The sequence below is a fragment of the Crassostrea angulata genome, chromosome 7, assembly GCF_025612915.1.
Source record: "Crassostrea angulata isolate pt1a10 chromosome 7, ASM2561291v2, whole genome shotgun sequence".
NCBI lineage: Eukaryota > Metazoa > Mollusca > Bivalvia > Ostreida > Ostreidae > Magallana > Magallana angulata.
The window spans coordinates 19,854,258-19,868,028 of record NC_069117.1 but is presented as its reverse complement, the minus strand read 5'-3'; the positions used below and the strand labels follow the sequence as shown (position 1 = coordinate 19,868,028).

The 13,771-nt window shown below is 33.4% G+C and overlaps 2 protein-coding genes across 2 annotated transcripts; both read left to right on the top strand.

Annotated features, from left to right (window-relative positions):
- Nucleotides 1-888: 888 nt before the first annotated feature.
- On the top strand, nt 889-5,712 carry LOC128192565 (uncharacterized). Its single transcript, XM_052865348.1, has 2 exons — nt 889-1,131; nt 3,803-5,712. Exons 1-2 carry the CDS (start codon nt 1,033-1,035, stop codon nt 5,237-5,239), a joined length of 1,536 nt encoding a protein of 511 aa, XP_052721308.1. The 5' UTR covers nt 889-1,032; the 3' UTR covers nt 5,240-5,712.
- A 3,484-nt stretch (nt 5,713-9,196) lies between these two features.
- LOC128192566 (uncharacterized) lies at nt 9,197-12,828 on the top strand. Its single transcript, XM_052865349.1, has 2 exons — nt 9,197-9,373; nt 9,565-12,828. The coding sequence occupies exon 2, from the start codon at nt 9,574-9,576 to the stop codon at nt 10,963-10,965; it is 1,392 nt and encodes a 463-aa protein (XP_052721309.1). The 5' UTR covers nt 9,197-9,373; nt 9,565-9,573; the 3' UTR covers nt 10,966-12,828.
- Nucleotides 12,829-13,771: the final 943 nt, after the last annotated feature.

Here is a 13,771-nt window from a genome sequence, read left to right as displayed (position 1 = left end):
TGCTTTTCTTTTATTATTTTTGTTTAAATTAATACAAAAATGTAAAAAAAAAAAAAAAATTGATGCGGTATGGCTAATATCGGTAAAGTTGTTTGCACCTTAGATATGTAAAACTACATGTAATATTTGTTAAACAAAATGCTGAATGCAGCGATATAACTTTGATTTTATCAAAATAATACGAGTCTACGACCCTTCTTAAGACCTCTTTTACCCTACTCTAGTCGATATCAACTAAGAAGCTCGGGTACGCATTTCTCAACGCAGGCTTTAAAGACACATAATGACATAAAATGTTCCACACGCCATGGTATGTAGAGGAAGGTGAAATTTATATAAAAAAGAATTAAATTGTCTTTGATAACTACAATGTAACTGCTGTTTCGGGTGCGCTCTCAAGACGGTAAGCTTTTTTTAAAAGCTAAACTTGTAAGTAAGATAAATAACTCCATAGTGTTGAATAGTTTAGACAAAACATCAAAATACATGCAGTACAAATAAACGATATAAGATTAATCCGGTATGTACGTCCCTTCAATTTCCGGAAGCTGACAATTATATTAGTTAGGTATGGGGACGGGATGTGTACGCACTTCAACAGTCACAATCAACGTTATTTCTTACATCCTAACGATACAATGGGTTAATCTGAAGTAAAACACATATTTTCAGCTCAGTGTACACGTACTGTCTCTTAAACTTTAGGAGCTAGTTGGTATCAAATTAAAAAAAAATCAATTATGATCCAACAATAGCTACAAATTAAATATTTGCAAGAAGATTGTTCCTATATCCGACCTTCCATTGGAATTTACAAAATGTTTTTAAAAAGTAAAGCTTCCTCTTCCAGTGATGTCATTGAGTGGTCATCCGGAGCTGTTTCTCCGCAGTTGAAAACACGATAATAAAGGTTTATTTATCTATGTCGATCTTCTGGGAATTAACTTTATTAAATTTACTAAACATCTATGTGAATTTATATAAAGCATTTTACCGTTGTAATTTGAAACTCAAGCTAGCAATACACTGGTAATGATTGCGAAGATTGGTAAAAGATGCGACGTTAATAAAAATAGAACGGGGATTTTTATTCAAATCGAAAGTGAGACTACAGTACGTGCAGTAACGAAAGTAAGTGTTTTTTTTTACTTCTTTACCATTTAACTTGGCACGATAACTTTTACTTTTATTACATGTTGGTGTGGAGTAGGAATGGCGTTTGCCAGGGACACAAATGGTAGTCCCTTTGGGATTGTCTGTACATTTTGTTGTATATTCTTTCTTTCTTTTCTGTTTACGTACTACGTCTATCTTCATCACATGGACCACACCTGAAGGTCTTTTATTTCAATTTTAAAGAAGATGCGTGAAAAGGGCGTGTAAACTGCCTGTATGAGGATAGATAAGATACTTTAAACTTAAAATATGAACAAATCCCATAATTTCTTTTTCAATTATTGAAAACAAGGTATATTTACCATAACTTTAAATATGTTAAATATTTAGAATAGGTTGATTTAAACTGGCGTATGCGTGTAAAAACCTCCAAATAGTGTCATTTTTAAAACTTCAACAATTGAACGTTTTAGAGAAATGCTACAAGTTCGTCAATTCGTGGTTGAAGTTGCATTTAGCATTTAACAATGATGCTTGTTTTGACTGAAATGGCTCAGTGGTTAGAGCACCAGATATGAGGTAACATTATAGAGCTAGGGTTTTTAGGTTGTGGGTTCGATACCACGAAAACTTTATAATTTTTTTTTCTTATGGTTTGTTAAAATATTCAAAACTGAATATAGTTAGAAATCGTGCTTTTGTAAACTTGTAATATAACATCATCTAGTATATTTGGTTGGAAAAAAAATAATTTTAAATTGTTTTTTACTACAAAACCAAATGGGCATTTGCGCTATCTTGTTCCCCCATCTTCTTTATTTCCCTGTATTTTCCTGTATGCCAGAAAATATGCAAGACAAAGCTTTCCAGGAAAGTATGATTGTCAAATCAATTAAACATACTTTAAATTTGGGGAAATGATCGATTTAAGCTGCCTTGTTATTAAGTGTTTGGTGTTTTCCAGACAGATAACTTGAGTATAAAAACAACGACCATAAACCTTCATAAAATCGGTTTTTAAATTATGCTTTAACTCTTTATTCTAACCAATATGACAATCACCATATGCAAAACAGAATACATATACATGTAATTCGACTATTATAAGAGCAGGTTACGTTAATTACTTGTGTGCAGTTGGATCTATTTACTTGTAAAGTCCTTTACACAAATCACAAAGATAAACAATTAACAATCAAATAATTTTTACTTTTATAAATACATTAATGGAATAATGTGGCCTTTATATATTTCTAATTAATATACAAAATCCTTGCATTTACCTTATGATTCAGTTTATCGAATGTCCCATTGGGAAACACTAATCAGTGTATGTTGTCTTGAACAGTGCTGAAATTTTTTTTTACAGTATGTATACCATTCGGCAATCTGGTAAATAGATATTGTTCACTAATGATAAAAAGGCTAGCTGTCCGTGGAGGTCTGACATCTTTAGTATGGCTTTATAAAACCTCCTTGAGACACACACGAGGATCTGTATATAGGGCATATGTTGTATTGGTTTGAAAATTGTTGATAGATTTTCCATTTCTAAGATCCATTCCGAAGATCAAATTTATTCTCCACCAGATTGTTGTATTGGTTTTTAATGTTATTCGTGGGGATGCTTGGACAGCGAGGGCAATGGATCTAAATGCTTGCTTTCAGCTTCTATTGCTCGGCCTTAAAAGAAAACAAATTGTATGTCTTTATAATTTTATTAACAAGAAACCGCAACTTAACATAAAGGTAGAAAATAAATTAATAAATAACAATAATTCAATTAATTTAACAAAATATCCTGAAAAATAATTACCGCAACTTAACATAATAGTAGAAAATAAATTGATAAATAACAATAATTCAATTAATTTAACAAAATATCCTGAAAAATAATTAATTAATTAATGACATTTTAAATTCCAAGTTATTACATATCAGTCGCGTTTACTTATAAATGCTATTTCTAAAGCTAAGATGATTTGAACTACACATACGTACCTTAAAAGAAAACAAGTTGTATGTCTTTATAATTTTATTAATGAGAAACCGCAACTGAGGTTGTCAGGGCTCGCTTGGCCATTTTATACCCCAGAACCGGTTTTCATGACGTCTCCACTTGTTAACTTTCTTAGTACCCATGTGACTTGACTGCATGTGGTCATCCTGTGATCACTGTTTCATAATCTTAATTAAAAGTTTACCCCTTTGCCAAATTTCCAAATTCTTACTTCATAACACCAATTTCAGCATTGGCCTATAATAATAAACTTTATCGAAATTCAACATTTTTATCTTTATTCAAACAGTGATCACGTACATGAAATATTTGATGAATCAATTAATTACCCTAGTGATTGGTCCTAATACTGCAATGTAATAAAAAATTAGATAACATGTTGACCGTCTTTTTAATACTGACCATCTAGAATACACAATTTGTAAACAAGGATCAAGAATATTCCACTACTGACCTATAAGTTAGGTAACTTTTGACCTTGCACTAGATATAAGAAAGAAGAACTTTAAATTCAATGAATGCTATAAATATATAGTCAAATATGAAAATAATATAAAAATTCTATATTACATATACTAGTACTTGTATATCTATCTGATGCTATTGTTCAAAATATTTTCGCATTTTCAACTTGAAACTCAGTGAAACTCATTTTTTCCCCACCAGATCAAACAAATGGCCGACGGTTTGGATGATGACAGTAAATCGTGCTCCATCTGCTGGGACGAATTCGCAGCACCCAAAAATCTGAAATGTGGCCATACATTTTGTCTACCCTGTTTAAAGGGTTATCAGAAGAAATCTAAAAACAGAGATGAGATAAAATGCCCGCTATGTAGACAGACGCAAAAGGTGCCAAACGGATGTTTAGATAAGTTACCCGATAATTACTTTGTGAAATTAAAACCATCCGAGCCTCAAGAAAAACTTCATTGCAGTTTATGTTACGAAGAGACTGGATTAAAGACTTGTTCACATTGTGATTTGAAACTTTGTCTTTCTTGCAAATCCTCCCATAAATTGGCGTTAAAACTTTCTAATGATAAATGTGAAAGCAGCTCTGATTCCGGGTCAGATGAAGATAAAGACCTCAGAGATGAAGCATCTCTCCCATTTCATCTAGTTCTTTCGGGACAAATTATCAAGACTAAGTTTAACGCTGTCCTGTCATTTTCATTTCCAATAAAATCCATGTCCTCCAATCCTGAAAACGGACAGAACATTTATGTCAGTACTTTACACGAAACTGAGAACGGACTTTGTGAAATCATCACATGCTTGGGACCTGAATGTGTTCTTGTAGATAAAAAGGGAACCGAACTGGATAGACGTTTCTTCGATAAAGGAATATCTGATATTCTTGACATAGGGGAGGGACAGAAAATCATATCTAATTTCCACTTAAGCATGCTCTTAAAAGTGGAAGAGGGAAAAGATGTCCAGTTGTTTACAAAAACTGACAAATTAAACCCATCAGCTGTGTGTCAAGTTAACAACGGACAAATTGTTTGTGTTGGCTGGTGCAAGGCTCAGAGCGATAATTTTCAGCGAACAAACATTGAAAGTGTTGGAGCGCTTCAATATTATGACAGACATGGGTCGTTTTTGAAAAAAATAACTGGTAACTTAAATGAAAACTTTTTCAAAAGGCCCATGAGTATGTCGCACTGCGAGTTAAATGATACAATATGTGTATCAGATTCTGAGAAGAACTGTGTTTATATTTTTCACCATGAAGGAGAATTGATGAATCGATACACTGGCGGTGGCATTGTCAGAGGTCTTTTCTCGTTTCAGCCCTCCATGTTTGCACCGGGTCCAGTTTGTCACGATTGTGAAGGAAATATAATTCTCGGAAACAGAGTAGACGATACAATTCATATTTTGGATCCAAGAGGACAGTTCCTCGGATACCTTGCCTCTACATGTGACATTGGATTTGGGTCTCCGTTTTCTATGATGTATGACAGCGACCACAGACTCTGGGTCGGTGACTCCAATGACGGCCAAATTAGGGTTTTTGAGATTACCAGCTACAACAATAATTTGAATACAAACCTTTCTTTACCTTCCTTTCCAGGACTTTCGCTTCCATTTCTTTAATCCTGTGTACCGTGAATTGAATCAGGTTCAAGATTGGTGTAGGTTCCTGTATTCTGTGTTACGCTGACCAATTCTTTTAGAAATGCAAAAATCTATAGAAGATGACATTGCTTGTTAGGAAACTAGCTCAAGGAAGTAAAGTTTTAGAAATTTTTACAACATAAGAAGTATTAATGTAAAGACATGTATAAGATATGGCCATAAAATTATGTCTTTAGTTATGAATTTCATGTTGGTGAAGAGATAACCTCTTATTTTTATCGCTTTAAAATGTGACGTATTCGCCATTCAGTTGTACATTTTTGAATTCGCAAGCATATTTAACCCTATTAAGTTATTCTTTTAGCGAAGTTGTATAATTGTAAAAAGGAAAGAAGTAAGTCGTATATGATCATAAGTACTTTTATATGGTTTTATAACTGTATGTAATATCATTATTATGATTTTCATTTCATTAAACACGGTATATGTCATCGGTATTACCTTTTGGGCAGGTTTAATTTCGACATTTTGTAATTTTCATTGCTACAAGAACGCTTTAGAACAATTTTCCCGGCATCATTATAATTTTTTTGAAGGTCAAGACAAATGTAAATAGTAATTTTTTTTTACCTCCACCCCAATGGGCCCATAAATTATGCAATTTTATAAAAGTATATAGTTTGGTTTGGAAGATATCTCTACAAACATTTTAATTGTCATGCATCATAATTAAGGAATGAATCTGATAATATCTACTTAATTTATACGAATATATTTACATCTACCAAGTATTTTTCCCTCTATTTCTTACGAACATGTATTATACATGTAGTTAATTTATAGCACTATAGAAACAGCCAGACTGAAATTTACATGCCCCGTTTATCGAGTGGTCGAAATTGAGAAGAAATTGACAAGTCTGAAATTGACACGGCTAGTTTATCGATTGGTCTAAACCTATCGATATCACGGACTGTACGAAATAATCATGATGATGTTAGACTCAAGGTCTCACAGGAGACTACTAGTATTTGGCTGTTGACTGACGCAGGTTATGTATTTATTCTGCAAAACCGCTACCTTCATATCCCGAATGAATCACAAACGAAAGCATTTTATTGTTTTAATAAAATGGCTTTAGGGCAATTTACGCTTTATAAACCGGAAAGCGGTTTATTAAAAAAAAGCCTAAATTGTTCCAACTGTGACGTAAGCAACATTCGTTATACGATATAAAAAAAAATATTCAGCCAATCAGAAAGCACATTGCTCTGTTGTTAACCAATATCAGCGTTACTGATATCGCAACGTTATTTCTCAGACTCCTTGGGTTCTAGATACGATATTTGACTGATGTGTTAATGCATTAATATTTTGTCTCGAATTATTTCGAATAACATGCAAGGGAGTTAGTTGGAGAATGTTGGGGATAGCCCCCCCTCCTATTAAAGCAGACATTTTGAGTTTAATATTCAGGGAAATAAGAATTAGTATTCGAATAGTAATTTGTTGTGTCAAATTGTAAACTCATGATGTTAAATTTCAAAACATTTTAGTTGTAGATCAGAAGCAGAACTTTCGTAAAATAGGAAATATTAATGCTTAAATGCCACAATTTGCATTGTATTTTCTTAGATTGCCTCATTAAAACATAACTCAGTCGAGTTACAACGATATTTTTTATCAAAGAATTTTTGTGAAGTTTACGTAGCGTATATCTTGTTTAAAATATTTTATACGTATAATGAACATTGAACCCATTTTGGCTCCAGTGTTGTTTCAACAATTTAGAATTAAAACTAAATCAATAAGCTTTAATACATAAAAATTAAACATATTGTAGCATTGAAGTTCTTAAAGAGACAGTACAGCTGAAAACACGTGTGAATAACTTCAGATTTACCTATTGTATAGTTAGTAAATAAGAAATAACGTTTATTGCAATAGTTGAAATACATGAAAATCCCTTTCACATATTTAATTATGAGCTTCCGGAAATTCAAGGGCCGTACAAACCGGAATAATCTTATATCGTTTATTTGTACCACGTGGACTTTGATTGACAGTAATTGACACGTGCTGAAAACTACAAGATCTTCGTCCCACTACAGTCATCATGGAAAACGAAGTTAAAGCGATTCTATAAATGAAACACATCCTTACTTACTCGATAATTTATAAATGGTTTACCAATTTAGGTTCATTTTAAAATGAATAGACATAAATATGTCAAATAACCCCTCAAGGGGCCTCATTTATAAAAATAGATTTAGGTTGTAGCAACTCCTATGATAAACACGAAAAATACATGCTTACAAAATAATAATTGTGGTTGTTTAAAACACTTTGAACAGTTATTACCTATGAGAAGTAGAAAAGACATATTTTTACCAACAAACCTGTCCAGGAGATTCTTCGCGAGCCCTGCATGTGTTTTGTTTACAGTAAATACGCATGCGTAAAAGTATAGAAGGCTGAACCCCGAACACTTTGCGATGTATTTATGTGATAGGTTATACGTAATTATTAATTTTAATGAAATAATTAGATTTATTGCATGGAGAACTTTGTAATTTTCTGAAAGTTTATACATTCATTAGTAGTACAAAAATACCGAACCGGATCGGAAATTTTTCTCAAGTCGGTTTTTCGATAAGATGCGTCGTACTGTCTCTTTAAAAGGAATATCTTTAAAAGATTTTTTTTACCATTTATTTACTATTCCTCTATTGATTTTTTTCTCCAGAGATACCATTATGACTTTGTGGGATCATAGTTTAAACTTTTTCAAATCTAATAGGATTCTATATTAAGTTTTGAACCTCTTTGAGACAACAGTATTAATTCAAATGTCACAGTTTGAACAATTTCGAATCTACATTTCTTATATGTGTGCATATCATATCACATCGTACATCAAAGTTTTTGAGCATATTTTCCATATTTATTTCTTAATTAAACGTTAACCCCTTTTGAAGCCCCAGAATTATCCAGGAGTGAGAGTTTGAATAAAAAAGAATCAACGATTTATCATGACGCTTGCATAGTAAAGATTTTAATTGCTCCTAAGAAGAAATTTTCACTACTTAAGTGTATATATTGTCTAATGTAAATATTTGACTCCCTATCGTGGCCTCATCCTCCCCCCGGATATCATACATAGAACAAAACTTAAATCGAAACTTCCTTGGGATGCTTAAAACAAATTTCAACTTTTGTGGGTTAATTGTTTCTGAGAATAAGTTCTTTATATAGTATTTAAAGAATTAAATATTCGATCACTACCACAATTGATCATGATTTAAGAGGACTCGTTGGTAGTGGCCATTTTTAGACTGTATTTGTCTCATTTAGAAAAAGAGCTCTATATAAAAATTTAGGAAAATACCCAAATTTCAACGGTGAAATATCTCATATATTAGGTAGATCTTATGGCTAGTTTTTTTTTTACCATCAAACTTCCTTTTCAAACATAGATGTGGTGCTTTACTTAAGTTGCAACTTTTCTTTCCAGATAAAGTTTTTTTAAGCTGTCTATTCCTAAGTTTTCACTCTGAACTCTGAAAACCATATGGTCAGAAAATTTGAAACTTGTGTGGAAGAATCCTCAAGATAACTCAATTTTGTTCAAATCATGATCACCAAAAGAACGGTGAGGACACGGTAGGTAATAAAGTTTTTACATAGCCATAATGGAGGGGGGCTCTTTCGTATGGTTACAGTCTCTTTTTTTTTTATTTTAGAAGAAAAAAACCCAGATGGGTATCTGTTTCTGAGTTCAACCTTTTGGTCATACGGGTATTTCATAGTGTATGAATTGGGAATTTTTAAACTCTATGAGGACTTGAAGACCTCAAATTACATGTATTATATAATTTTGTACTGAACATTATACCTTAAGCAGAGTATTCTCTACTATGTACCGGCACTTCATAAAGCCAAAATTTTGCTCTTAATAAAAAATGATATTTTTACAGTATACGAGTACAGTTTTTATTAGACACAAAACCGTTTGAATGCTTCCTTAACGCGCACATTATTTTTATGTAACCCTTGAGATTAACGCGGATGCTATTTGGAAAAATGTTGAAAAAGAAATTTCTTGTGAAAATCAAATTGAAAGTAGGACTATCGTACGTGTAGCGAAAGAAAGTAAGTTTTATTTTTGTTCCTTCCATAACAATTTCTGAACACATCTGTTTCTTGAATACATAAGTGTACAGCTATATTTTCATATATAACGTGACAAAAACAATAACCTGAAAATTGGTCCCGCTATCTCGTCGTTTACTTTAAGTTATATGAAATAGCTTTTGAAACTAAAACTTACATTTTCCCCTTAGGTTAAGCGAATGGCTTGCAATTTGAAAGACGACAGTAAAGTGTGTGCTATTTGTTGGGACGAGTTTGCAACACCAAAAAATCTGAAATGTGGTCATACATTTTGTCTCTCATGTTTAAAAAGTTATCAGAAGAAATCTGAAAACAGAGATGAGATAAAATGTCCACTATGTAGACAGAAGCAAAAGGTGTTCTTTGGATGTCTGGATAAGCTACCTGATAATTACTTTGTGAAATTAAAACCACCAGAGCCTGATGAAAAACTTTGTTGCAGTTTATGTCCCGAGAGGACTCCTTTAAAACCATGTTCCCATTGTGACTTGAAACTTTGTCCTTCTTGCAAATTCTCCCATAAATTGGCATTAACGCTCTCTAATGATGAATATGAAGTCACCTCCGATTCCGGGTCGGATGAGGATGAGGATAAAGACCTCAGTGACGACGGGCTTCTTCCATTTCATCTAGCTATTTCGGGACAATTTATCAAAACTAAATTTAATGCTACTTTGCAATCTTCCTTTTCAATAAAACCAATGTCATCTTATCCAGGGGACGAACAAAACATTTTTGTCAGTAATATGCATGAAAATGAAACTGGGCTTTGTGAAATCATCACATGCTACGGTCCTGAATGTGTTCGTGTTGATATCGAAGGAACTGAACTGGACAGACGTTTCTACGACCAAGGAATATCTTGTATCATTGGCATAGGAATGGAACAGAAAATCATAGCTCATTTTCACGAAAGAATGCTCCTTAAAGAGGAAGACGGAGATGTCCAGTTGTTTACAAAAACTGAAAACTTAAACCCAACAGCTGTGTGTCAGATTAATAACGGACAAATTGTTTGTGTTGGCTGGTGCAGGGATCAGCCTGGTAAATCTAAATCAAAGGAGACCAACAACAATGATGAAATGGGGGCCCTTCATTTTTACGATAGACGTGGACATTTTTTAAAAAAGATAACCAGGTTTTCCAGTGAAAGTTATATGAGAAAGCCTAGAGCAATGTCGTATTGTAAATCAAATGATACGATCTGCGTATCTGACACTGCAAACAAATGTGTCTATATTGTTGATCCTGAAGGAGAGTTGCTGACCAGATATACTGGCGTTTCCTTAGGAATTAGTGGCACATTTTTGGATCGATTCTCCGTCTTCGTTCCGGGTCCAGTTTGCCACGACGAAGGAGGTGATATATTTGTGGGGAATAGAGCGGATCATGTCATTCATATTTTGAGCCCTATTGGACAATTTTTGGGGTACCTTGCTTCAAGATGCGACGTAGGATTTGGATCTCCATTTGCTCTTATGTTTGACAGTGAACATCGACTCTGGGTGGGCGACTCCAAGGATGGAAAGATCAGGGTTTTCGAAATCACCAGTTACAAAAATTTCATATAGAGAAGACCTTCATCATCTTCCTTTCCCGGACATTCACTTCCGTTTTTCTAGTTCCGTGTTCTTCTAGTTTCAAGTTTACTACAAAAAATGAATTCTCTAAACACTGCGATCTCGCCCCTTTTTAAACACTGCAATTTACCCTTTTAAATAAACATATTGAAATATTTGATCTAAAAGTTCCAAGCATAGTCTTTATGGAAATATTCAAAACCATTTCTGTCAACCCCTGTGCTTTACGTGTTATGCTCATTATCTTAAAATTTATCTTGGATTTGAGGCCCATTGCTCATCCTTACTGAAATTGTGGAAGTGATCCCCTTCACCAAAAAAAACCAAAAAACAAAAAAACCCCAAAACAAACAAAAAACAACACATCATATCCTTCTTGGTGTTAAACCAAAACAGAGCGTTAAGTGTTAAACTAAATTTTTGCAAGAGGTGTACAGTTAGCTTCATTTATAGCACCCTTTCTGTCTGTGTGTATGTCAGCTTGTTCATACTCTCTCTCTCTCTCTCTCTCTCTCTCTCTCTCTCTCTCTCTCTCTCTCTCTCTCTCTCTCTCTGTGTGTGTGTATGTGTGTGATCTCAATCATGGCTATCATGCATCTACACTTTTAAATTAAGACATTTTGCCATTAAACTAAAAAAATGCCTGCACCAGAGTAACTGCTTACACCTTTTGTATTTCAACACGTGTGATATGATGTCCGTACGCTATAACTGAAGTTTACCTGTTAAGTTATCATTCCTAAATTAAGTAATAAACTACTTTCATTTTCGATAAAACAGCCCAAAATAGCAAAAATGAGAGTAAAGTGGTGGTCACGCTTTGGCGGATCCATGTCCGTGGGAGTTTGCATCAAAATAAATGCTTGCAATGAAATAATGTTGGATGATTACTTGAAAAAATATGTTTACTGGGAACTCACTCAAAGTATATGTAGAAGTTAATATTTGACAGACATTGAATAATTAAAATTAGGCAATTCGTTTCATGAACGCGCGATTTTAGTTTTAACCTTTGGTGAGAGAATGAGATAAACCTTTCCACAACTGGGTAACCAAGAACGCTGGTTGACTAATTAATGTATTGGCGAAAAGCGTAGGACGAGGTCATAATGCATCGCGGGTAGATATTCATATCTTGACTAGGACATCTTTGCTTAATGCAAAAGTTAATAAAAGATAAAATTGAATATTTTTGTGATTTTAATTTTGATGGAAAGACCTTAATCAACGTCATGGCGGAAAATGTAGGGCGAGTTAACTTTTGGGCAGATACTTTAATTGGACCTGACAACTATGGTTTAAAATATGCAAATAAATTTTTGATAAACTAGCGGTTTTTTTTTTAATCTAAAACATTTTTATACTACGACAGATCGGAAGTAAACCATATCATTAACTTGTAAACAATTAACAGATTGTATTCTTCGTCCATATGAATTAATTATGTAACGATGCATACATAAACGAAAAAATTGAATGGGGACCCCCGTTTCCTCCAAATTGTTTTTTTTTTCATAACAGTTGTTTATCCTAAATTCTTAATTGAAACAGTGATAAAATTATAGCAATATTTGACCTAAAGAACAACATTTAGAAATACATCGTACTAGATACCCACTCACTGGTTTGAAATAAAATAAATAAGTTAAATTGTTTTTTTTTCAGCCAGTTGCAACAAAACGAATTACGGCCACGTACATGTATATGTCATCCATTTCAGTTTCGATTTTTCAACTTTGCACGCTCCTCTAAATATCTAGCGATGCAGTCGTGTTTTATTTTTAATTTGAATTCTAAAGAATATGTTAAGTAAGCAATTATGAAAAATTTCGGACACAGTACATAAAAAAAATAAATAAAATATGGTTCAATATATTAGGCATTTTATCCTATTAATGTGTAATGTGTTAATTTCCGCGATTGCGCGAAATATCATCTAGTGTATTACACTACAATGCACTTTCTTGTCGCTCAGGTTGTAAATTTAAATCATGATGACTGTTCTTCATGATGACGATACACATATATTTCATACAAACAGACATCAGTATGAATATAATTTTAAGCACTGAATGCTTATTTATGGATTTCGTCGGTCCTATAACACACCAAGTGGTGCAGGCAAATAGAATACCTAACGCGCGGTATGATAATTTATCTGCACCGCTTGGTGTTTTATAGGACCGACCACAGGGGTCAAGCCCGTTTTAACATTAATTTCAATGTAACCATAAATAAAGAAAGGGGTCGAACTCTGACCCAGATAAAAAACTACCAGCTCGCTTCAAAAACCTAATAAATCAATTATTTTTTATAACACTTGCAATATGCATGTATTTTTCAAAAAAGTAATATCTAAGGTAGCAAGGGGCAGTTTCGAATATAGTACCCGGTCAATATTTTGGTAAAATTGAGAGTTGCTGTACTTGCAGGCTTATGAGTGTTGCTAATATTAATGAAATGATTTTTAATGATTATCATTAGTTAGAGGGGTGTCTTTTGTTGAAATTGATATGCAATATGTAGGCCCCTTATGTTACGTACGTAAAATGCGAAACCTGCGGCTATGACTGTTGTGTTGACTTTACATAGTGAAATTGCAAGTTACAGACGGGAGGTAAAATAACACGAAAAGTATGTTAATGGGACATTGTAAACTATACACCAGTAAGTTTCTGACATGTGATAGTGCAACATGCACGCGGTACGGAAGGTCAACCCTCTGCAGGGAATTAACTAAGGGAGGTCTAAAAAGCTGAAAAATCATGAAAAATTAGCAGAATATGAAAGGGTCATA